The following is a 26553-nucleotide window of genomic DNA, read 5'->3' as shown; positions in this document are numbered from 1 at the left end:
CCCAAAAATGTTCTGCTGTACTCACAATAATTCAGATTGTCTCGGATTTCTTCTTCGTTTGTTCTGTGTAGTTTATGACCATTGCCATAAATGCTACGAAGTCCACATTTTGACATGTAATATATCAGGATCCCTTGACTGACGAGAAACATCCACTGGTGCAGTCTCCACAGTTGCAGCATATAACTTCAGCTGGCATACGATATTGTTCCCGTCTGCATACACTTGCATTTATAATACTGCAGGGCTTGTGCACAAAAGTCCTTACATGGCCTAGCTTTACATGAGAAGGGAGAGACTTATCAAAAAACAATATGGACGAAGTGGGTTTCCTTACTATATCCACCAATCACTTCACCTACTTCCTCAGGTATATCATCGGCATCCACTCCATGCGCAAACCAAGAGATAACCCCCTTGACAGGCGCCCTGCTTTGGAAATCCATGTAGAAAACATTCCATTCAAAAATATTTTTGAGGCGCAAAGCAAGCTTCCTCTGTTCCGCGGACACACAGAAAATCTGAATAAGACCAACTCTTGTGACTCTCACCAATGCCACCTCACCCTATGCATATATGATACTCCTCATGACTTCAAACAGATCCCCCAGGTAACATTGATCCAAAACTCCTATATAAACAAATCTAGGGATATCTTAGTTTCCATCACAACTTTACTTATTTTGTTTCCTGTCTTTTTCACGACTGTAGCCTACTCATTCTCACTGTCTTCTTTACCCGACCCGCCATCAGTTTCCAACAGAGCATCCATTTCCGTAATCTTCCCTACAATACATGTCCTCGATGAGTGACGGTAAGTGAGGTCAGGTCGGTGGGACCATTCTAGCCAATGAGAGGGCAGGCACGCGTGTGAACAAGGCATAACAAAGCCGTTTTTCTCAAAGTTGACAGAATGCCACGTGCAACCACTTATATCAGTAAATGTTTAACAGCCTAAACATTACAAAACGTCTATTCGTTCAAATAAGCCTCACGTAATTCAACACTCTCCCATAGACCCCTATACAAAAAAGGGCTTAACTCATGCGGACAGCTTTTGGGCGGAGTAAATCCTCTCGCTTTGCCTCTTCCTCTGACTTCCCCTCAACTCGGTCAGTGCCACGATTTTGAGTAAAAGCGCCCTCATAAAACGGCAACTATGGGGATGTATTCCTCTCTGTCACAAGCTACTTTAAAATATAAAATCACGCCACTCTCCTTCATCTTTCCATTTCAAAAAACCTAATCAGTTTGAATGTTATTTTCAACATAGCAATATCCAGGGGCTAATTCAGACCTGGGACACCAGGTGAGTGCAATTAACTACCAGGTAGAAATAAAAAACAGAAGTGTTTCGGCCCTCCAGGACCGGAATTGAAGAACCCTGACTTAAAGGATGTAAAGAAAATCAAGCCAGTCATAAAAATGGGAACAGAGCTCTTGCACCAATGAAATGAATACAATCACAGAATGCAAAGAGTATAAATACATTGTTTTTAATATTGAATAATATAGGTCGTATATAACAACTAAATGTTGCTCAATCCATTAAAGCACAAAAGTGTTATGTAATTCAACAGAGAAAATGACCCTGTGAATAAATACAGAAAAATACAGTACAGGATATGTTTTTTTACTCAGATCTCTATTCAAAGAGAGACCAGGTACATTGTTCCATATTTCTTGCCCCAAAAAGCCCTAAGCCATAACACTACAACTGGATTTCAGCCTGCTGATTCAGGTTGACCTGCTGATGCAGGTTGTCCGGTTGGCCCCCGGCAAGAAAAATGTACTGTAACCAAGAGGGGAATACAGAGACATCGTAGTATTTTGAAAGACAGGAGGAGTAACCAACAAATTCACCTTTGTCCAAAAAACACATGAGAAATTAAAGACAATAGAAAATACTATCATTACAACTCCAAATCAAAATCACCATTAAAAAAAACTTGACAAGTGACATAATTAGTTAGGAATGTGATGGGCCTCTGGGGCTGCTGGGGCCTGTGGGCCTCTGGGCTGCTGGGGCCCTCTCCATGGCTTGCCTGGACAGTATAGGGGTGCCTTGGAGGACTTGGGCAGAGATGAAGAGAGACTTGGGTAAAGTCTGCATATAGCCATATAATTCCCAAGGACTGGGGTAGGGCAGAGATGCTGGTGTCTCAGTAACAGATCTGAAAAAGTGGAAGGAGAGAAAGATTTCTATGTGACAGACTTGATTATAGTCTTCTATCAAATGCAAATCCGCAAGATGGACACGTCTTGTTTCCTTGTGCACAATTATAAGAGGACATATTGCTTGAGGATATAGAGGAGGGATCATCAACTAGATTCAGTCGCGGGCCGATATTTTCCTAGAGCGGATGGTCAGGGGTCCGGAACAAAAAAATTAATATATACAGTACCAGTCAAAAGTTTGGACACAACTACTCATTCAAGGGTTTTTCTTTATTTTTACTATTTTCTACATTGTAGAATAATAGTGAAGACATCAAAACTATGAAATAACACATATGGAATCATGTAGTAAACAAAAAAAGTGTTAAACAAATCAAAATATATTTTATATTTGAGATTCTTCAAATAGCCACCCTTTGCGTTGATGACAGCTTTAAACACTCCTGGCATTCTCTCAACCAGCTTCACCTAGAACACCTTTCCAACAGTCTTGAAGGAGTTCCCACATATGCTGAGCACTTGTTGGCTGCTTTTTCTTCACTCTGCGGTCCAACTCATCCCAAACCATCTCAATTTGGTTGTGGAGGCCAGGTCATCTGATGCCGCACTCCATCATTCTCCTTCTTGGTAAAATAGCCCTTACACAGCCTGGAGGTGTGTTGGGTCATTGTCCTGTTGAAAAACAAATGATAGTCCCACTAAGCCCAAACCTGATGGGATGGCGTATCGCTGCAGAATGCTGTGGTAGCCATGCTGGTTAAGTGTGCCTTGAACTCTAAATAAATCACAGATAGTGTCACCAGCAAAGCACCCCCACACCATAACACCTCTTCCTCCATGCTTTACGGTGGGAAATACACATGCAGAGATTATCCGCTCACCCACACCACGTCTCACAAAGACACGGCAGTTGGATCCAAAAATCTCCAATTTGGACTCCAGACCAAAGGAAAAATGTCCACCGGTCTAATGTCAATTGGTCGTGTTTTTTAACCCAAACAAGTCTCTTCTTTTTATTGGTGTCCTTTAGTAGTGGTTTCTTTGCAGCAATTCGACCATGAAGGCCTGATTCACACAGTCTCCTCTGAACAGTTGATGTTGAGATGTGTCTGTGACTTGAACTCTGTGAGGCATTCATTTGGGCTGCAATTTCTGAGGCTAGTAACTCTAATGAACTTATCCTCTGCAGCAGATGTAACTCTGGGTCTTTCATTCCTGTGGCTGTCCTCATGAGAACCAGTTTCATCATAGCGCTTGATGGTTTTTGCAACTGCACTTGAAGAAACTTTCCGTATTGACTGACCTTCATATCTTAAAGTATTGATGGACTGTCGTTTCTCTTTGCTTATTTGAGCTGTTTTTGCCATAATATGGACTTGGTCTTTTACCAAATAGGGCTATCTTATGTATACCCCCCGCCCCCCTACCTTGTCACAACACAACTGATTGGTTCAAACGCATTAAGAAGGAAAGAAATTCCACAAATTAACTTTTAAGAAGGCACACCTGTTAATTGAAATGAAGCTGGTTGAGAGAATGCCAAGAGTGTGCAAAGCTGTCATCAAGGCAAAGGGTGGCTATTTGAAGAATCTCAAATATAAAATATATTTTGATTTATTTAACACTTTTTTGGTTACTACATGATTCCATATGTGTTATTTCATAGTTTTGATGTCTTCACTATTATTCTACAATGTAGAAAATAGTAAAAATAAAGAAAAACTATTGAATGAGTAGGTGTTCTAAAACTTCTGACCGGTAGTGTGTTCACACATCAGACATGGAAGTCATTGGTAGTCTCAATACCGTAGCTAAAGTGTAATCATTTATTTGTACCCCTTTTTCTCCCCAATTTCGCGCTATCCAATTGGTAATTACAGTCTTGTCCCATTGCTGCAACTCCCGTACGGACTCGGGAGAGGCGAAGGTCGAGAGCCACACGACCCTGCCAAGCCGCACTGCTTCTTGACACACTGCTTGCTTAACCCGGAAGCCAGCCGCACCAATGTGTCGGAGGAAACACCGTACAACTGGAGACCGAAGTCAGCGTGCATGTGCCCGGCCACAAGGAGTCGCTAGAGCGCGATGGGACAAGGACATCCGGCCAAACCCTCCCCTAACCCGGACGACGCTGGGCCAATTGTGCGCCGTCTCATGGGTCTCCCGGTCGCGCCACAGCCTGGGATCGAACCCGGGTCTGTAGTGACGCCTCAAGCACTGTGATGCAGTGCCTTAGACCGCTGTGCCACTCGGGAGGCTAATTACAAATAATGTGTAGACTATAAATGAAACCCGAAAATAATATATTTGACTAAAACATAATAATTTCAAACCTTGCTTACATTTGTATACGATCACATAAAGTATATCTCGCTATTATGCGTGGGAATACTTTGGAACAGATTTCCAAAATTAAAATCACTTGGAGCTGATTTTCTGTTGATTTTACAGTCTTTTATGTCCAACAATAAAAAATAAATTTAGAAAACGTTTTTTTCTTGCTCAGAAAACTTTGGGGGCCAAATAAAATAAAATGCAGGCCAAATTCGGCCTTGGGCCGCCAATTGGGGAACCCTGATATAGAGTATGAGATGGGAGCGATTACACTATAACACTGATAACACGGTAGCTGAGTCATGTGGGGTAAGGTGCACAACCTGAGCTCCTCGTGTCATGGGTCATGTTCGTTAGGTTCCAAGCGGAAGAAAATTAACTTATACAGGGAGGGACTACCTGGACTTGTTCAATAAGAAACGCTCATTATTGTTTTGTTGCAAATCGCTTTAAAGCGACCCTGAACACAGCCCTGAACTCAGTCTCGCAGACAGAGCGGTACTCACGGTCACAGCTGCACAGCCTCAGTCCTCTGAAGCAGAACTCCCTTTGACTGGATCCTTCTCCCGCATCTGAAAGACACACACAGACAGAGCCAGACAGACAAACACACACACAAAGCCACATCAATAAGTAGGATATCCAGGACAACAACAAAGCATTTAGCAAATTTCCGCAGCCTAATGACAAAACTGATAAGACAGCAGCACATCTCATTCGGAGTTAATTGATGCCAAAGACCAAACAAATGTACAGTACATTACCTCATCCAGCTCTTTTTGGGTCTCCTCTTCGATACGTCGAATGTCCTCCATTGTCAATCCGATCCATTTATCAATCAAACAGAACAGTTGTCTGTGGAACTTCGTAAACAATCGCTTCTCTTGCTGGAAATCAAAGAGGGGAAGAAATTAGACAAAACAATTACATAGAACAAATATGAGTAATATCAGCATTTATTATGTGCAAATTGGAGTAACATTTCTATGGCAAATCACTGTGTCCACTAGAGGACAGAAAACCATTTTTTGCCTTTACTGTAAACTAGCCTTTAGTCACACCCAGTGGCGGCTCCTGAAAAAATTCTCAGGGGGGGCAATTTTTCTGATGATTTAGGTGACCTACACACATTTTAAAAAAGATATGTCCAGCAACAACATGAAGACAGGGGCAGCATATAAGTCAATACTGATATACACATTACTTGCTTCAAAAAGGCCTCATGGTTGAATTGGAAATATGTGCACCTGAGCATAATTCACAACAAGCAAGCAGGAGCTTTTGATAGAGGCTACTGAAAACATTGATGCAAGTTATTGGTAATAGGAAATTTTTATAGACTTCCATATTCTACCCTCTTGTATAGATTTGTGAAAATGAACAGTGATAGACATTTTGCCTGAAAACAGAATTTGAAAATAATTTCTAGAAAAGGTAAACACAGCTATCTGTATGGCTTTGTAAAAATGAACAACCATATTCTGGCCAATTGTATAGATTTGTAAATATGAACAACCATATTCTGGCCAATTGTATAGATTTGTAAAAAAAAAGTTTTACTTTTTTTTTAATGAAAAATAACTATTTTAAACAACATCAACTGTGAACTGATTTGGGCGTGTGTGTGTTAAAGAGACAGACAGGGAGGGACAAAGAGAGAGAGAGGCTACATTACTTGTACTGAAACTGTTCTCTTCTCTCTTTCAATGCAGCAAAGCGGTCAATGACTTTCTCATTGAAATCAGGCATGCTGAGGACTAGTTTACTAGTTACTTTTTTGATGCGAGAAGTAGCTTGCTGCATGATAAAATTCAGCTGATGCACATAGCAATGCACGTAATGGGCATTCTTGAAATGCTCACGTACCTTTTGCTGCACACCAGCCTTCTCTCGCCTCATCACACTGGCTCCATCGTAAGCTTGCGCAATGAGTTTGACTTTCTCGTCGTCGGCAAAAAGACCGTTCAGTCTCTCCAAAAGCACACTGGCGATTGAGACTGAGGTTGATTCCGAGATGGGAAGGAACTCAAAAAAGCGCTCCTGCACTTTGTGGTTGCTATCTATGTACCTCAGCACCAGCTGTGTCTGTGTAGAAACGTCCGTGGTCTCGTCAGCTTGGATAGCTACGAAGTTCGCCGACTTCACCTCCTCCACAATATGTTCCCTCATGACCGCTAGCATACACTCCAGTAGCTCGTTTTGAATGGTCTTTGATGTGAACTTCTTTCAAAGAGACAATCGAGTTGCACTGAACGCTAGCCATCTTGATAGTAGTACGTGAATTGATTGACGCTGCTACCCGCTCTTTTCTTAGTTACGTTCATGGTTATGTTACGTATGACGAAAGCGCGTAAGTGCAAGCCCTCAGAAACCCATAGAGATTGTATTGAAAGCTCTGATATTTGAAAAAAATTGATTTTACATTAGAGGCTATGAGAGACTTCTGGGCGATTTTCAACCTGACTGAAATCGCCCCAAAACGGGCGGGGCCATTTGAAGCACGACTTTAGCCTGATTGGACATTTAGTGGCAGATCAGACGTCTAGATTAGAACACTGATAACTACTGTTGCCGTGATATAATTGATTAGAAAAAAAATCCCTTGCTTTTCCCGTTTGGCAGTGCGTCGCCCATATCGCCCTAATGAACACACCGCCCCTGGTCACACCCAGAGAGACTGCACAGCTTTGGATTTCTTATTCCTCAGCCAAATCTGTCTACTAGTTTCTTCTTCACGGTTTCAGGGCGGAGTCATTTTTTACATGTACAGTGGGTGATATGAAGGCACCATAACAGAATATTATGCAAATACTGGAATAATTGACAAGTCTCTTTCTCTTACTGTACCTTATGGATGAAGTTCTCAATTTTGTTCTGGACTCCCCACCATTTGAAGTTGACTGTGACTAACTTATAGGCACACATGTGAGGAGAGTTTGTGTTGCTGGGAAGCTCTTTCTGCAGAGGTAAAGACAAAGTTATTACACCCTCAGGCAGAGGCAGAATAGTTCACAGCACACATAATGATGGTGATTCCGAACGATAATAGATACAGCCTGAGCCATACAGTAAAGTTCCGGACAGATTTTAGAACGGACGCCATGTTGGCGCCTTTATTCTCGAAATTTGGGTGATGTGACAATAAGATAGCGCCTCCGACAAGCAGAACAGTAAAGCTAATTTTACTGACGTTTTTACTAATTAGCATTTGGGACAATGTGTATCCAAGTTGGTACTGTGTTGTGGTCTCAACAAATTGCATATCTGCTTTCACTGGACATCTTCATAGGTTTGGAAAACCATCAGAAATAAACAGCACAATGCAGAAGCATCAATTATCACTTAGCAACGACTATGGAGGTGAAATTGGCGCTCTTGGAACGGTCAGACAAAAACCGCACTGGCCCAACTCTCTAAGTACACTGTTTGACTCTGGACACAGCTACGTGTGAAATTAGCTGATTTGAAAAATATGACAACAACGTTGGAATATTGGTTTGGGTAGTACCTTCCAGTTAGGCCCCAGGGGGCCCCTGCCGGTCTTCTCTGACTTGAATATGGCAGGATCTTCTTCTGGCTTATAGTCCTGTGTGGAGCAGAGTGAGCAGATCCGTAGGATGCAAAGATAACATCAGTGTTCTATTTAATTCTGTTCAGGTAACTGGGTCATATTCATTAGTGCACACTGTAACAAAATGTAGTGGAACATTTCGCTAAAGAAAATGAAGACAAGTGTTAACCCTTACAAAAACAATTGTGGCAAACTTGCCACAAAATGTTGCCAGAAGTTTGCAAATGTTTGCCACTAGTGCTGAATCAGCGGGAAACCTTTGGCAACAATAATATTTATTGCCAATAGTGGCAAACAGTTTGCCAGAGGTTTTTTCTGGCAAACAATTAGCTCAAGATTGTATTTGAATCTGTGGCAAACCCATAGACATTAAGGGAAAACCTGTATAAATATTGTTGCCATTTCTGGTAAACATTGAGTTCCAAGACCAGTAACCGTTGATGACGACCAGTCAGAGGGAGAAGAAAAATCTGTTGGAAAATGGAAACCAAGCTATCTAGCTACCTACCAAAGTCGTCCGGTGAGTGTCTTAACTTATTAAACTTCCTAATAAACTTAAAAATTGTGTAAGCTAATTGATGCCTGGTAAGCAATGTCATGTTTTGTGGGATACAGTGAAACACATTTTGTTGCTAGCTAGCTAGATCAGATCAATCTGTCAGCAGCACTAACTGGCTAGCTAGCGGTTAGCGCATAGCGAGCTAGTGGCTAGTGCTTAGTGATAATGATAGCTATCATATTTTGCACAATTTATGTGATAGCTAGCTAGCGAACTTATATTTTTAGGTGAATACGTTGCGGTCTTTTAGCTAATACCAATAAAATGCTAATAATAATAATATATAATAATATGCTAGTTTCACTGTTCAGTAGCATGTTAGCTACCACAACAGCTAAAGTAGCAACAACATGAGCTGATTTGACATCAAGGCAAAACTTCACTTTTGGAGATGGATGACTTAAATCTGCTTGAAAATCTATGGCAAGACCTCAAAATGGTTGTCTAGCGATGATCAACAACAAAATTTGAAAGAGCTTGAAGAATTTCGAAAATAATAAAAATTGGCAAATGTTGCACAATCCAGGTGTGGAAAGCTCTTAGAGACTTACCCAGAAAGACATAGCTGTAATCGCTGCCAAAGGTGATCCTAACATGTATTGACTTAGGGGATTCAATATTTTTCTAATCAAGATATACAGTATTAGGGTTTTATTTTTCATGATTTTTTTTTTACACTTTTCTTCCACTGACAGAGTATTTTGTGTAGATCATTGACAAAAATGACAATTAAATTAATTTTAATCCCACTATGTAACAACAAAATGTGGAAAAAGTCAAGGGGTGTGAATACTTTCTGAAGGCACTGTGGTACATTTAGTATGTTTAGCTCTCTGTGAGAAGCAAGTTCATTTAAATGTGTATGTGATTTGGTTTATGTAGATACAACATTTCAATGTTGTTAATACACAAAGTAACCAAAAACCTGATCTAATTTGCATATTCATAATCAGTTTGAAGCAAATTTGCAGCAAACAGTAGAATGTTCACCACAAGTTTCCCAGAATTGTTTGCCAGAAGTTCACAAGTCGCCGCAAATTTGTAGCAAAAGTTTGCCACAACACTCATTTCATTTGAAAATATGAGCTGGCCGCAAATTTGAGGCAAATTGGCCAAAGATTTGCCACAACTGTTTGCCAGAAGCCTGCTTTCTCGGTAAGGGAATTTCTATTGGACATGTTTCAGTCCGTTTTCTTCCATTTACTGCCTTAAGAGTATGACCCTGCTGTGTCTGGGTTTAGAACAGTAAGAGAGTTTAAAGCATGCTTATTACTAATAATAAGTTGTTACTACATTAACACTGATCCATCACTGCTCTCACCTTGGCATCCACTTGGGCTTTGTCAGCGATGTCAATGTAGACTACTTCAGCCTTCTTCCATTGCTCTGGGTCTAGTCCGTGCACCTATGCAGGGAATCATTTATAGTAATTTACACACTTCAAGAGCTAAGAATGCCTCACTAGTAGTCACTACATAGACCAGGTAAAACATGCAGGGTTGGGGCCAATTTCAATGCACTCAATTCAGGGAAATTGAATTGAAAGAGAATTGACCCCAAACCTGATAACATAGCACTTTGATACATTATGTGTAAATGTTGATTCAGTGTCATATCCAACAAAGCAGGTCTTAGAACAAAAAATGCACACATGAGAAGGGTTTCTGTATCCTTTCATAAAGTCAGTGGACGGACACAAATGACGTCAGTGGAATTAAGTGTCTGAAATGACGTCAATGGAAGAGTCTGATAGATGGGGGATTGAGTAAAAGGGGAAATAGTCAAATTAAAGGACTAGTTACGTCTGCTAACTGAATTAGATGTGCTGGTGGTCCATATTTGACATGGTATACATTCAGACTCATTCAATTAGCTGCTCACTCACATTGTCCTGATCCCCCATGTCGGGCTTGTGCCACGTCTCAATTTTAATCAGAAAATTGTCCTTCATGTATTCATTCTGCGGGACGAAGGAAGAGCAATAAATAAGATGAACAAGATGAATCTCAAGTGACCAACACATACTGGGTTCAAACACTATTTGAAATCATGTAAAATACTTTATCTGTGCTTGATTGAGCATGCCTGGCTTAATCAATCAATAGAATAGTCCCTTAGATGTAAACGCCACCCATCTGACAATCTAGGTAGGCTAGATCAAACGTTCAAAGTATTTGAAAGATTTCGAATAGTATTTGAACCTAGGTCTAAAACTGACACTGTAATATATGGACTGTTCGTGATTACAACTTAAGGGATACATCAGCTAAGAGCAGTGGTACTGGTAATAACAGCTGAAAGAGGCACATCAAATCAAATTTTATTTGTCACATACACGTGTTTAGCAGATATTATTGCGGGTGTAGCGAAATGCTTGTGCACATGCGTGCGCGCACACACACACACACACACACACACACACACACACACACACACACACACACACACACACGTAGACCCTGGCAAAATGAGTGTCAGTCTTTCTCTGTGTTAAGTCAGCCCCATCTGCTTCTCTCCTTTCCTTTTGACAGGTTACCAGCTCCTCTTTCACCGTGTTTACAGCTGAATAGTGTGCTAGTAAACAGCAACATACTGTATATGTAAATGTATAGTAGAAAACAGTACTTACTGTAATAACTGCAATAGGGGAAGAGATGGACATCAGGAGACAGAGAGAGTAAACAATGTTTAGGGGAACAGATGTTTTCAAAATAATATCTCAATAGTTGCACGTTTGAAACTCCCTGCCAACCGAACTGAGAAGTTGTGTATATACACTATTAATACCCAATGTCTGGCTATTGGTCCATAAATGACATAGATTCCAATAGCATGTCCTCACAGTGCTGGCTGCTAGCATGTATGCCAGAGTTAATTATTCAACATCTTCTCTCTCTACAGAAGGGGTAGGTAACAAAGAGCAGGGGACTTACCGGTCCGACAGTAGGGGTAAGCATTCCAGGCCTTCTCGTGGATGTTAAGAGCAGTTGATGGTGCCAGAATGCGCACATAGTTTGGCACTTTACTACAGAGAGAAAGTAAGATAGTTATTATCATAGGGTCGATCCATTTGAATTCAATCACTTTTTGACCACACCCACCGCACCCAATTGAACAAAACTTTCCACACCTTTGATTGCCCATGGTAGAAGTGGTGAGAAAGTGACTTTTTGGACCCAAATGCCAAAACATTCAGGAGATAGAGGTGCTCAAAGTTCCCTCTATTTGTATAACCCACCCTACCATGAGAGATCCATATCTTCATCACTGAAAAAGATAAACGGTTGAATTTGATATACACTGAACAAAAATATAAACGCAATGTAAAGTGTTGGTCCCATGTTTAATGAGCTGAATTTTAAAAATCCCAGCAATGTGGTCCTCTGTAGCTCAGCTGGTAGAGCACGGCGCTTGTAACGCCAAGGTAGTGGGTTCGATCCCCGGGACCACCCATACACAAAAAAAAATGAATGCACGCACGACTGTAAGTCGCTTTGGATAAAAGCGTCTGCTAAATGGCATATTATTATTATATTATTTATTATTAATGTTCCATACCCACAAAAAACATATCTCTCTCAAATTTTTGCCACAAATTTGTTTATATCCCTGTTAGCAGGCATTTCTCCTTTGCCAAGATAATCCATCCACCTGAAAGGTGTAGCATATCAAGAAGCTGATTAAACAGCATGATCATTACACCTTTTCTAGGTGCACGGACTAGACCCAGAGCAATGGAAGAAGGCTGAAGTAGTCTACATTGACATCGCTGACAAAGCCCAAGTGGATGCCAAGGTGAGAGCAGTGATGGATCAGTGTTAATGTAGTAACAACTTATTATTAGTAATAAGCATGCTTTAAACTCTCTTACTGTTCTAAACCCAGACACAGCAGGGTCAGACTCTTAAGGCAGTAAATGGAAGAAAACGGACTGAAACATGTTCATTAAAAATCCTACAATGTGATTTTCTGGATTTTTTTTCTCAATTTGTCTGTCATAGTTGACGTGTACCTATGATGAAAATTACAGGCCTCTCTCATCTTTTTAAGTGGGAGAACTTGCACAATTGGTGGCTGACTAAATACTTTTTTCCCCCACTGTATACTGTACCATTGGGTGGTGTGGGTGGGTGGTTGGGTGAGTGGATGGGAGTAAGTGAGTAGATAGATAAATGGATGGATAGATGGACCAATCGTACCTGTGCAAGTGATATATCTTGTGGGTGTACTGGCCCTTCTCTCCGTCCTTCTCATAGGGTTCATTCTTTAGCACCTCCACCCCTTCTCCTCCACCCGTCTCATTCTTACTGGTCTCAGCCACAGAGTACAGCTGCCCCACTTGGTACTGTGAAGAGGAAGACAGGAGTGAGCTACAGTTACACAGACAAAATAATCCCCAATGTTCACCAGTTGCATTAACAGACAGCTGTAGCCATTTCAGTGGGCACAAATGTGAGGGACATTAATTCATGAACAAGGGGGATTGTATTAACTCAGTTCCCCACATACACATCCCTGACCATTCACTCCTCAGAGCACCTGGACTGGGACAGTTTTCTGTTTCCACCACTGTGTGTTCCTTGCGCATTTAGCCCAGACAGACACTGACTTCAGCATAACAGCTTAACAGGATAACAGGACTGTCAGCAAGCATAAGGAACATACTCTAATAGCCCTTTGTGGCAGTTTCTTTTCCAGATGACAGTCTCTCTGCCAACAATTCCCTCATTGGCTGCTCACCAGTGATGTGAGGATGTAGTGCTCTGTCAGACCTTTGGCAGGTTGATTACCGTCTCCAACTCTGCTGTCCCAGCCTAGGCAGCACACCCCGTCCATCCACCAGCACAGGCCTTGAGTCACCCAGCAGCAGTCGATGACGTGGCACGCAACCATTGGTTGCTGTATGGAGCGTGACTGCAATAAAGTTGTCCTGGAATGCGGCCACTGTGTGTCAGGGAGCTAGTGACTCACAGGGAACTGGTGACTCGCTTGCTGCACATTGACACTACTCAGCAACCAACAGCCAACTGACAATTAAATCACAGACTAACCCTCCAGTTACAGGGCATTAGTGCGCCAGTGGTGGCGTTTTAAGTGCAGTGTGTATGGTTGGTAGTTCGTACCGGGCTGATTTGATGAGATGCTTTCAACAGGTGAAACAGCTCTGTTTGGAGGAAGAGGGGGTAAAATCAAGTCCTCTACCAAATAGATTGATTTTGGTGGCTCCATCTCATGCGCGAGTGGGTGGTTAGGAATGTGACAACACGTGTAAAACCAGTGTTTCACCTATTTTCCCCCTAAGAGTGTGTGACTCATCTGGCCATCTTCCTCAGGCTGGCCGAGGAAGTTTTAAAGGTATGGCCCATTTTATACAGAGAAATTGGCATAGTAGGCAATTTGACCAAACACAGCCCTCCTTTTACTTGTATCATTGCACATCCTGCAAATCACCAGTAGAACATTGGCCTTTTGGAAACTACAATTCCCTATTACGACACACAGTTGGGGCATGATCTGATTTATCTCTAGAGAAACTGTAGCACAATGTGCGCATTGTGCTCACAGAAATAAACGGAACAAAATGGAATTCAAATAATCAGTAAATTAGTTCGGTTAATCGCTCAGCACTAAAGATTAGCATTCCTTGCTGTCATACTTTGTCAATAAACTGGTTACAGGGTAAGGAAACCCATGTCATTTTGTTATTTGGGTGAACTATCCCTTTAACAAGTCCTTCAAACTTTTTTCACCAAATAGCAGGAACAGCACAATCTAGTGGTCAGAACCTGGTAATATCAGGATGTAGGATGGGCCATAAACCTAACAACTTCAATGACAAATTTCTCTGAACAGGGTGAAAAATAACATCACCAAATTCACTAAGAATACATTACATAGGATGAAGAAACAATACTCAGAGCCGCAGCTCCATACTACTACAGACATTGAGAACTGATACTGGGTTGGGATTGGCGTGGGGTGTGGGGGGTCGTGGGTGGCTGTTGACCATTTATTTGGATTCCTCCTGTCTTACACATTGTTAGAAAAAAGTTTGGTCCAAATCGGATGTCAGGTACTATATTTATTGAAGATTATATGAATCCTATAATTACATTGGCCAATTTGGGTGCAATCAATTAGCTTAATTTCTCAGAGATCAAATTATATTTCAACAAAATAATGTTGCAGGAATGTTAATCTTATCTGTTTCTAATTACAGAAACGATTTCAGAACAATCTGAGATGGTGGGTGTCATGGCTTGCTGAAATGACATGGAATGACCCACAACTAATGACTTCAACTGCAAAGCTTCAGTCGGAATAAGGTGCTCTGTTTTAATGAACATGGCTGTGTGTGGCTGGCTAACAACCACTGCAACCAATGTGAACGTAATGGAAACCATGCCAACTGCCTGCGCGCACGCGCACACACACACACACACACTATCATTAAAAGGTGTGTGTACAAACAGGAACTTCAAGATTAGAGGAACTTAATGCAGACAAACTGATTGACATATAGACTGCCCTGATTCCTCAAGAGCATAGGCATGCTAGGTAATGGGTTAACCCCATGAATGTTCCGCTGGTGTAATGGGCACATTCATGGGGCTAGGTAATGGTTGAGCTCAATTTGACGGTTGCATCAGAAAACGAGAATGTAGCTTAACCAGCTTGATTTGTGACATGAAGCAAGAGTTTAAGACACAAAGAAATGACACTCAGTCAGTACTTACTTCTTCCACAGATATGGGGAGGATGACTCGACTAGAAGAGAGAGAGCGCAACATCACAACACATTTAAACACAAACTACACCTGCAGCTCATGACTAATGTTATTGCTCATCTAATTTATCATTTGATTTATTAGTTTGACTGACAATTCTCTGATAGCAACTGTTAAGAGTAGGCTAATCAAAACCCGTTTAGTCTAATAGAGCTGGGACGATAAACCAAAAATAATCCATACCGACCATTCACTTATCGCAGGCATTTTGCTTATATCGTTCATTACGATAAGTAGCCTATACTAGAGAAATGTTAACTTTAAAATAAAATGAGTTTGCTAATATGGGTGATTGTTAATGGGACAATTGATAGCTACAACCATCAAACTAGTAGTAGTAGTTTAAATAATATTTAAAAAAAAGTGGTGCACATTAATGTTCTATTTATCGTTATCGCGTCAAGTCAGGATATTTATCGTGTTATGGATTTTTGACCATATTTCCCAGCTCTACCTTCCAACTATGAATATTGCAAGCCTGAACGTGCTACTGATGCTAGCTGAAATATTGTCATGGAGGAAATTGAATCCCGATGTAGATCTCTATCTTCAGAAAACAATTAGGTTTGGCCCTGTCCTCTGCCAGTCTACAATAGGCAATAATCACCACCTGTTCCCAGTCTAAGCATCCCTGAATATTTCATTATAACAGATCTGGGTGTAATGGGAGCCCAGACAGGCACCATACTAATTATTCTGTATTGATACAGGCAGGTTTTGGGCATCTAGCTGTCATGTTGATATGGCAGTTGTTGGCTCTAGTAACCAATGAGTTAGATGACATGTCACGCAAGTGTATACTTTGGATTTTAGATAAAGGCACACCCTTGTATGTGTTTTAGTAGGCCTGAGGATGGGATGATTAGAATTCAAGTTATGGTTACAATGTTACAGTGGTACTTTGTCAGAGAATTCAATAATTTTGGTAACCTGACAATACATTTCCGTGTTGTTAATTATTATTTTACTTGATGCATTCATTCAATGAGTCTATCCATACAGTCAATACAGGGAGGACACAGGCAACAAGCAGTCAATAGCCCTCTCCATTGACAAACTTAACATTTTACGCAATGATAAAACACAGATAAAATACCAGTTTTCACAGGTGTTTTTCGAATTCCCAAATAGTAAGTAGGTTATACTAGACTAACAGAGAAAATACTATTAACGAATAGAGCAGGATAAATGTCACGCAAGGAATTTTGCCAATTTTGCCGTTCTCCCACGTAACACGTTTTGACAAAACAGCATATCTTTCCAAACATTTTTACTTACAATTCTTTAATGAGCATTCTTGCAGTGTTGGCCGTGTATCTGCAGCATTCAGATTCAGTTTACTGGTAAAAACTCTAAATCAGGCGGCAGTATTTTTGTCTGTCTGCGCCCCACGGTCTCCGCGGTTTTGCGCTCTTAGTTTTCTTGAATTCACTTCCTGACAGACGCCGAAAGGGGCGCGGCGTCCTGGTGGCGACCACACCTCCAATCTACCTAGGTCAAATGTTGTGTTTTTTTTTAATGAAGTGCATTGGTTTGTAAGTTGTTTCACCTGTCACAGTGGTTCAGTTTCACTGAGACCAAATGTTATTCCAGTCCTCCCAATTTCACTCCTCATTCAGACTTCTTAGCTGTGACAGTTGGTGGAGGGTGAACCGAGTAACACCCTGTGTTTTTTTGTGTTGGTCTGTTGGAACCGGTTAGTAGCAACCCCAGCAAGTCAAACCAGTGGCTCAGCCTTCAATAAGCAACACAAAGAACCCATCCATTCAAGACCTACCTTATTCTGCTATCAAGGTCAGGTCAGGAGCAACATGAAACTGTGTATGCTACTATTGTCAACCACCTATGCTGACTTCATCTCTAGATTAGACTACTGCAATGCTCTATTCTCCGGCTACCCAGATAAAGCACTAAATAAACTTCAGTTAGTGCAAAATACAGCTGCTAGAATCTTGACTAGAACCAAAAAATGTGATCCTATTACTCCAGTGCTAGCCTGGCTTCCTGTTAAGGCTAGGGCTGATTTCAAGGTTTACTTCTAACCTACAAAGCATTACATGGGCTTGCTCCTACCTATCTCTTCGATTTGGTCCTGCCGTACATACCTACACGTACGCTACTGTCAAAAGATGCAGGCCTCCTTATTGTCCCTAGAATTTCTAAGCAAACAGCTGGAGGCAGGGCTTTCTCCTATAGAGCTCAATTTTTATGGAATGGTCTGCCTATCCATGTGAGACGTAGACTCAGTCTCAACTTTTAAGTCTTTACTGAAGACTCATCTCTTCAGAAGGTCCTATAATTGAGTGTAGTCTGGCCCAGGGGTGCGAAGGTGAACGGCAAGACACTGGAGCGACGAACCGCCCTTGCTGTCTCTGCCTGGCCGCTCCCCTCTCTCCACTGGGATTCTCTGCCTCTGACCCTATTACGGAGGCTGAGTCACTGGCTTACTAGTGTTCTTCCATGCCGTCCCTAGGAGGGGTGCGTCACTTGAGTGGGTTGAGTCACTGACGTGATCTTCCTGTCCGGTTTTGCGTCCCCTCGGACTTGTGCAGTGGAGGAGATCTTTGTGGGCTATACTCAGCCTTGTCTCAGGGTAGTAAGTTGGTGGTCTGTTGATATCCCTCTAGTGGTGTCGGGGCTGTGCTTTGGCAAAGTGTGTGGGGTTATATCCTGCCTGGTTGGCCCTTTCCGGGGGTATCGTCGGACAGGGCCACAGTGTCCCCCGACCCCCCCCGTCTCAGCCTCCAGTATCTATGCTGCAACAGTCTATGTGCAGGGGGGCTAGGGTCAGTCTGTTATATCTGGTGTAATTATCCTGTCTTATCTGGTGTCCTGTGTGAATTTAAGTATGCTCCCTCTAATTATCTCTCTCTCCCTCTCTCCCTCCCCTCCCGGAGGACCTGAGCCCTAGGACCTGAGCCCTAGGACCATGCCTCAGGACTACCTGGCCTGAAGACTCCTGGCTGTCCCCAGTTCACCTGGTCGTGCTGCTTCTCCAGTTTCAACTGTTCTGCCTGCAGCTATGGAACCCTGACCTGTTCACCGGACGTGCTACCTTGTCCTGGACCAGCTGTTTTCGACTCTCTCTCTTTCTCTCTCTCTCTACCGCACCTGCTGTCTCGACTTTTGAATGCTCGGGTATGAAAAGCCAACTGACATTTACTCCTGAGGTGCTGACCTGTTGCACCGTCTACAACCACTGTGATTATTATTTGACCCTACTGGTCATCTATGAACATTTGAACATCTTGAAGAACAATCTGGCCTTAATGGCCATGTACTTTTAAAATCTCCACCCGGCACAGCCAGAAGAGGATTGGCCACCCCTCAGAGCCTGGTTCCTCTCTTGGTTTCTTCATAGGTTCCTGCCTTTCTAGGGAGGAACCTAGCCACTGTGCTTCTACATCTGCATTGCTTGCTGTTTGGGATTTTAGGCTGGGTTTCTGTATAGCACTTTGTGACATCTGCTGATTTGATTTGATTTGATTTGATCAGAGGAGGCTGGTGGGAGGAGCTATAGGAGGACAGGCTCATTGTAATGGCTGGAATGGAATAAATGTAATGGTATCAAACCCATCAAACATATGGAAACCACATTTGACTCCATTCCATTTATTACATAACAACAATTACAATGAGCCTGTCCTCCTATAGCTCCTCCCACCAGCCTCCCCTGCTGTACATGTGTGAAACACTCCCATTACCATTATGATTTTAGATGAGAGTTCAAAACATACAATGTTACAGTATTATGCTTTTCACTTGAATGGTAATGTTTACTTTAATTACCCGACAGCAATTAATCCCCAGTGATCAAGCAATCATCTAAAATGCCTAAATGTTTTTTTGGACCATGTTGTTCTTTTTTAGGTATCACTTAAAGTGTTCTGCACCAGAAACATCCAGCTCTTACTCCAACTCTCTTAATTGGTGTGTTAAGGATACCCAACACTAAATAGTTTAAATTGGGAAACTGAGTTTTGGTGTCGTAGTAAACTGTAATAGCCTGTCCTCTGGTGGAGACTCAAGACTCTTAAAACAGCATTATTGGACTTTATAATTAAACATCTCCTTTATCAGTAAAGCCCCCTTTTCTTTTCGGAAAGTTGCCAGCCATTACAGCCATGATTAATGTAACTCCTCCTGACTGCAAAAATGTGGCTAATATTAAACCTACAATAGCCTAACCCTGAAAAATGTAATTTCCCCCTAGGGTGGTTGGATTTAGGAATGACAGCAGTAGCGAGGCAGCATCTGCAGGCTTCCTCCACTGAGAACAGACTGTCCATGCTTTCTTCTGTCCATTATATTGCACACAGCTGTAACATGGGATATGTCATTCATAATATAGGTTATTTAACACATTTAGCATTAAGAGTGATTGACAATTCACCACACTTTGAGGAAACGTGCAAAAACGTCAAACAAGGTCAAATAATTACAAACGGACACTTTATTTTACAAATGTATCTGTTTATGTAAAATTTTTTCATATATAGATTTTTTTTCTCATTTAGACAATGACTCATAATGTCAATAACGATGGCTATAATGTGATAAGACAAAAACAGAGATCCAATATACAGCATATAGACATGAAATACATATTGAAACAAACACCAAAAAGGAGAATGTAAAACAACAAAATAAACATTTGAGTAAAAAAAATAAGGTACAAGTCAGGGAAAAGCATTGGTGTTTCAGCTGAAGTTCCCACTCAATGTCTAAAAGTGACACACAATCATTAAAACCTTCTATCCATAAATCATTGCTCATCTTTCGTCATTAGAGAATAACCAGTCAATCAATCACACTTTACATCCCAGGGAAGGGGATAGTAGTAAAAGTATATCACATCTAGAAAAAAACTACGGTGATGGCATTTTGAGTACAATGACAGTTTAAGGTATGGCAGTGTAAAAAGTGCTGATTCTCCCATACTGAGGGAATGAAGATCATCCCAATCCCATATTCATTGTGCTGGAGTACAGTATAGCATCATTATCAGAATCCACCTGCAATTTCTAGTCATATATTCAAGCCACTAGAAGCAGTCTATCCAGGGCTACACTACATGCTCCACACAACTCTTTTTTCTCCCTGCGCAAAATAAATTGATGTAAACGACAAGTAGAGTGATGTTCAAAGTAAGGATGTTGAGGATGCCTAGACCTGTTTCTCTATCAGTGTGTGTGTGTGTGTGTGTGTGTGTAGATCCTTGAAACAGAGAGATCCAAACAGACAGGCCCAAAGAGCAGTCAGTAGCAAGGAGACATTCTATATTGCGGGACAGGGACCTACTGGACGGTGCATTCAAGAGGAGAGACTAAGACCACCAGAGGTAAGTAACTTTGACTGAATACAAAAATAATTGTTTCTTGCAGTTCCGATGTCATTTCTCTATGAATAAAAAAACTACTGGGAATACATTCTATGCTAACATGCAGAACCAGCAAGCGGTGCACTGTCTATGTTATATTTCAGTGCAGGCCATTCAGAAAAATAGCATTGCGATCCTGATACGAGGACTAAGGTGCATACGTGCCATTCAGTTCTCACTTATTTCATTCATGAAGCTTTTGGCGATTCTAGCATTGTCTCTCAGTTCCATTACCAGTATGTGAAGGATCTCTTGGGTGGTTGGTTGTGTTTGTGTAAGACTGCAGTAGAGAAACAGGTCTGTCAGTGCAACAGTTCAGGACAGTGGTTTGGACATGGATGGATCAATGTGATGGGTCATGATGAGAGAGGGTGACAGACTTGCCGTATCCACATCTCAAATCATCTGCACATAGAGAGGCAATCTGCTCTTTGCATGGCTGTCTTTGGAAGTGCTTCTGTGAGTGACTGAGCAAAAGCAGGAGTCCCGTCCAGTCTAAATACTTTTTTCTGCGGACATAGAACTACACAAATCAAGTTATCACACTCTCTCTCCAGTGTATGTTACCTGCAACAGATCATTTAAGAACATAAACTCCTATCATGATCTGCCTGCTCGCCACCTGGGTCCCACGATCACACCATTCACAACAGCTGCAAGAATGTGGATTTATAAACACATATCATATTCAAGCATCTCTCTGTCTCTGTTTTTGATTCGAAAAGTGAATCAAAGTTCAAGTTGGAATTAAATAATTCAAGTAATTTGTCACTACAAAGTGAGGCTTGATAGGTGAGACCATAGATAGATAGATAGATAGATAGATAGATAGATAGATATGTTCCTGTCATTGAGAAGCACCTTTGTAATGAACATTGCATTATATCAATCCACATTCTTGCATTGTGTGTGTGTATGTATGTGTGTGGTTGGACAACAGTGTTTGTTCATAGGGTTATGTGTTGGCGGGAAGAGTAGAGGATTGCTCAGCAACTCAGATAAGTACTTATTGCTACAGCGAATCAGAATTGAAATTCATCAGTGTAATTCAGGTACTGTAGAACAGTGCCAGGTATAGGCCCATAGCAACCACAGTTCACCTTAAGCTACACATCTCCTATCTATCTAAAACCATTTCTAGTAAAACCATTTGTACTAAATCACATTTGTCTTGAAACAGAACAAAAGCTTGAACGGTATGTCAGTTTCATATTGCAGGTAAAATACAGTTGATAAAACTATTACTTTTTGAAAACCAGATCTCCTGACACAAAAAAATCTGGTAATCACAAATAAAAAGAAAACACACAAAGTCAATAAGAAATTCATTTTGCACTACAAAACGGACTGCCAAGACAAGACCAGTCGGTGGTACTGCCAGTGTATCCAGTGAGGGTGATATAGGCCCATGCATTGGTGCTTGATAACCTAGCCTACACGCTTAGAAAAAAAGGTGTTATCTAGAACCTAAAAGGGTTATTCGGCTGTCCAAAAGGGTTCTACCTGCAAACAAAAAGGGTTCTACCTGGAACCAAAAAGGGTTCTCTTATGGGGACAGCCGAAGAACCCTTTTGGAACCCTTTTTTCTAAGAGTGTAACTGTGCTGTACCCTATGTTGTTGTGGCACATTATTACTGGTAAGAGGTGTGTTTCAACCTGTGCCATGCTTTGTTTGAAGCACAGCCACAAGCACAGCCACTAGCACAACCACATAGTATTCCCTAGAAGTCTAGAAGTAAAACACTGGCCCGCACACTGCACACTGGAAACCCATTGGTCTAATCACGTACTCTCAGCTCTAATGGGCTCAAAGCACAGCTATCGCCTCAGGCTTTTACCTAGAGCGCTGAGCGTTACAAAAAACAAAACTTTGCTTTCTAGTCTCCCCTAGAGCTGTTTGAACAGTCTTAAAACTACAGCTTCTCTGTGGCTTTGACCCTCCACACCTCTGTTGTCTTCAACAACAAAACTAGAAGACTGAGTCACAAGGTTTGTTCTTTGAGACACTGGAAGAAACACTCGCTAGATGAGAAGATTACATCGACTAGCTTCTAAAGGTTTCATGAGGTTCCATTTTTACCAATTCATTTACAATGATGACGATCGTTACGGCAACGTTATAGAACCTAATGGGAACGTTATGGCGGTATGAACTCTTAGCACCATTTAGTGTACTGAAACTTCTATACAACCTGTTTCACTTCTACCTCCAGTCCAAACCACTTGTGACAATAGAGAGGCATTGACATGTAACAACCACAGAGACAAATACAGACCTATTGCCAATAACGTTTCAATAACGTTCCAATAACGTCCTAATCATAAAACCAGTTCTCAGGGTGTGAAGTAGAAGACCCCCAGTGCAGTACGAGACTAACTTGGATCAGAATTAGAAAGTGAGGCGATACTCGTCGTCATTACTGGCATCATTGAAAACACATGTAAAAACACTGGTGAAGTATTATAATTGTGAGAAGGACGTCATCTTCTTATCCGGTTCAAGTCACCACATTCCGCACTGGAGGTCTTCGACATGGCGTTGAACGCTTGCTTCCTCTCTGGTTCTTTTTGCAGGGCGACCGGCAACCAGTGTCCTCTTTTTGAACTGACAGGCAGGCAAGAGTGAGCATGGCATCATTGACAAAAATGAAATAAAAAAACAACAGAGAAATGAAACAAAGACGAGACTGGAAGGGAGGAGAAAGTCGTAGAGATTCTCCTCCCTCTTCTTCTCTCCTCAGCTCACAGACCTTTCTCATTTCAGTGGTGAGAAGAAGAACAATGTCTGTTTTCTGGTGTGTCCCTGGAAAATGAACCGTTTATGTGTGTGTTGAAGAGGTTTCACAACGTGTGTGTTGTTGTGTTTCTTTCACAGTGTACGTAGTCGATGATGTGTTGGGGAGTGTAAAAGTGTGTGTGTGTTTATCATAGTAGTTCTCTGAGATTTGTGATCATATACTGTAGGTTTGACTGAGTGTGTTTGGCAGTGGGCATGGTGGTGTGTGTGTGTGTGTGTGTGTGTGTGTGTGTGTGTGTGTGTGTGTGTGTGTGTGTGTGTGTGAGAGAGTATCGTCTGAGTGCAAGTGCAGACGGTTTGAGGGACTGGAGTTGGTGGGTGGGGTTGCGATTCATCATACAGTTCAGTCACACCTGTGACCTCTCCCCTCCTCACACTCTCCATTCCTGCTTCTCTTTGTTAAAAAAATTATCTCTCTCTAGACGAAGGCCTCGGGCTTGCTGCCGTTGTTGATCTGGACGTAGATCTTGGAGTCCTCATCACGCTCCTGCTTCTTGCGTTGGAGCTGGCGGCTGTAGCAGAGCAGGTAGAGAGGCAGGCAGAAGCCCAGCACCGTCAGCCCCAGCAGGCCCACGTTAACCTGCACACAACCCCACACAGGAAGTTACATCATCAGTCAGAAGAAAGGAGCAAACGGCTCTGTTGTTTTCATATCGGGACAGTAGCATGTGCTTTGCCGTGTACTCTGGGCAGATTACGTTAGAACAAGGTGGCTGCTACACATCACTCAAATACAGTAGCCTTTGCAGCATTATGCTTATAGCACATTAGTATACTTGGGTCTTCAACATTAGTGAGCAATAGGCGTGCTGTAATTTGTGTAAGCTCTGGGAAGGGTGAAAGGTCGTTGCTCTCTTACCCATAGGGGGTCTCCCTTCAGGGGGCCCATCATGGCCATGAAGAGGGGCTGCTGCAGCAGGGCGAATAGGGCGCTGATGAGGGACTGCATGCCTGTAAGACTGCCAAACTGAGACGACGGGTACCTAAGGAGGACAACCAGCATAAGGTGCTTGTGTGGAGGGGACTGCGCACACACGCACACACACACACTCCTGAGACACTTACACAGCAGCATACAGCCCTCCAACCGCAGAGTGGATGAATCCTCTCACAATGGTGTGTAGAATAAACGATAGAATCTGAGAGCAGAGAAGAAAGGAGAAAAACAAATAGTTCAACATGATGTGTTGTAGAATCTACAGGCCCAGGGCACGCATGGTGCCGTGTCCCTTCATCCTAAAATGGAGTCCATGTTTAATAAATAATGGCTTGACAGAGATGTTCCCAGAACTGGGTTGTAAATAACTTGCATAACTTGTAATGACACTTCTGTCCACCAGGGGACACTGTTGCATTAAACAATGGATCAGCTGCAATAACATGTGAGTCCCTCTCCCTCTTTCTTTCACTGCACCAAGATTTCTCCCTTTGGGTCTAGGAGGGCTTTACAAAACACTGGGATACACGCAGTGAAATGTGAAATGTGTGCTTCTCCACAGCTCTTAGAGGATAGGAAAGAGAGCGAGAGATGGAGGAGAGGAAACAGAGGGATGAGTTACTTGGAGAGGGAGGCTGGGGACGAGGCAGGTGACCCCAAAGCCCATCAGTAGCAGGTTGGTGAAGACGAAGGCCCGCGTGGCGTTGGTGATCTTCTGGATCTGTCTGTCACGACGCTTGGGCTGGGTAAGGTCTCTATCAGAGGGGACATCATATGTTACATACAGTTGAAGTCGGAAGTTTACAAACACCTTAGCCAAATACATTTAAACTCAGTTTTTCACAATTCCTGACATTTAATCCTAGTCTAGTCCTGTCTTAGGTCAGTTAGGATCACCACTTTATTTTAAGAATGTAAAATGTCAGAATAATAGTAGAGAATTATTTCTTTCAGCTTTTATTTCTTTCATCACATTCCCAGTGTGTCAGAAGTGTACATACACTCAATTAGTATTTGGTAGCATTGCCTTTAAATTGTTTAACTTGGGTCAAACGTTTCAGGTAGCCTTCCACAAGCTTCCCACAATAAGTTGGGTGAATTTTGGCCCATTCCTCCTGACAGAGCTGGTGTAACTGAGTCAGGTTTGTAGGCCTCCTTGCTCGCACACGCTTTTTCAGTTCTGCCCACACATTTTCTATAGGGTTGAGGTCAGGGTTTTGTGATGGCCACTCCAATACCTTGACTTTGTTGTCCTTAAGCCATTTTGCCACAACTTTGGAAGTATGCTTGGGGTCATTGTCCATTTGGAAGACCCATTTACGACCAAGCTTTAACTTCCTGACTGATATCTTGAGATGTTGCTTCAATATATCCACATAATTTTCCTTCCACATGATGCCATCTATTTTGTGAAATGCACCAGTCCCTCCTGCAGCAAAGCACACCCACAGCACGGTTGGGATGGTGTTCTTCGGCTTGCAAGCGTCCCCCTTTTTTTTGTTTCATCAGACCAGAATACATTTCTCCAAGAAGCACGATCTTTGTCCCCATGTGCAGTTGCAAACCGTGGTCTGGCTTTTTTATGGCGGTTTTGGAGCAGTGGCTTCTTCCTTGCTGAGCGGCCTTTCAGGTTATGTCGATATAGGACTCGTTTTACTGTGGATATAGATACTTTTGTACCTGTTTCCTCCAGCATCTTCACAAGGTCCTTTGCTGTTGTTCTGGGATTGATTTGCACTTTTCCCACCAAAGTACGTTCATCTCTAGGAGACAGAACGTGTCTCCTTCCTGAGCGGTATGACGGCTGCGTGGTCCCATGGTGGTTATAGTTGCGTACTATTGTTTGTACAGATTAACGTGGTACCTTCAGGCTTTTGGAAATTGCTCCCAAGGATGAACCAGACTTGTGGAGGTCTACAATTTTTTTTCTGAGGTCTTGGCTGATTTATTTTGATTTTCCCATGATGTCAAGCAAAGAGGCACTGAGTTTGAAGGTGGGCCTTGAAATA

At 42.1% G+C, this 26553-nt stretch overlaps 2 protein-coding genes across 2 annotated transcripts in view; both read right to left on the bottom strand.

Annotated features, from left to right (window-relative positions):
* Positions 1-1473: 1473 nt before the first annotated feature.
* On the bottom strand, positions 1474-16843 carry LOC311101288 (phosphatidylinositol transfer protein alpha isoform-like). The gene is made up of 12 exons (XM_084142417.1): positions 16709-16843; positions 15380-15410; positions 12842-12987; positions 11576-11667; positions 11272-11279; positions 10528-10602; positions 9964-10047; positions 8021-8098; positions 7360-7470; positions 5277-5399; positions 5019-5084; positions 1474-2174 (listed from the first exon to the last, which is right to left on the bottom strand). Exons 1-11 carry the CDS (start codon positions 16723-16725, stop codon positions 5037-5039), a joined length of 813 nt encoding a protein of 270 aa, XP_083998543.1. The 5' UTR covers positions 16726-16843; the 3' UTR covers positions 1474-2174; positions 5019-5036.
* A 3051-nt stretch (positions 16844-19894) lies between these two features.
* LOC311101412 (large neutral amino acids transporter small subunit 4-like) overlaps positions 19895-26553 on the bottom strand; it is a 31586-nt gene continuing 24927 nt past the window's right edge. Inside the window, exons 11-14 of the mRNA XM_084142544.1 lie at positions 25167-25299; positions 24673-24746; positions 24467-24590; positions 19895-24187 (exon numbers count right to left, since the gene is read on the bottom strand). Coding sequence (XP_083998670.1) covers positions 24026-24187; positions 24467-24590; positions 24673-24746; positions 25167-25299 — 493 coding nt within the window. The 3' untranslated portion in view covers positions 19895-24025. The remainder of the gene's footprint in view (positions 24188-24466; positions 24591-24672; positions 24747-25166; positions 25300-26553) is intronic.

The sequence above is a fragment of the Coregonus lavaretus genome, assembly GCF_964263955.1.
Source record: "Coregonus lavaretus genome assembly, chromosome: 26".
In the NCBI taxonomy this organism is placed as follows: domain Eukaryota; kingdom Metazoa; phylum Chordata; class Actinopteri; order Salmoniformes; family Salmonidae; genus Coregonus; species Coregonus lavaretus.
The sequence above is the reverse complement of the archived record's forward strand: the minus strand, read 5'-3'. Positions and strand labels throughout refer to the sequence as shown.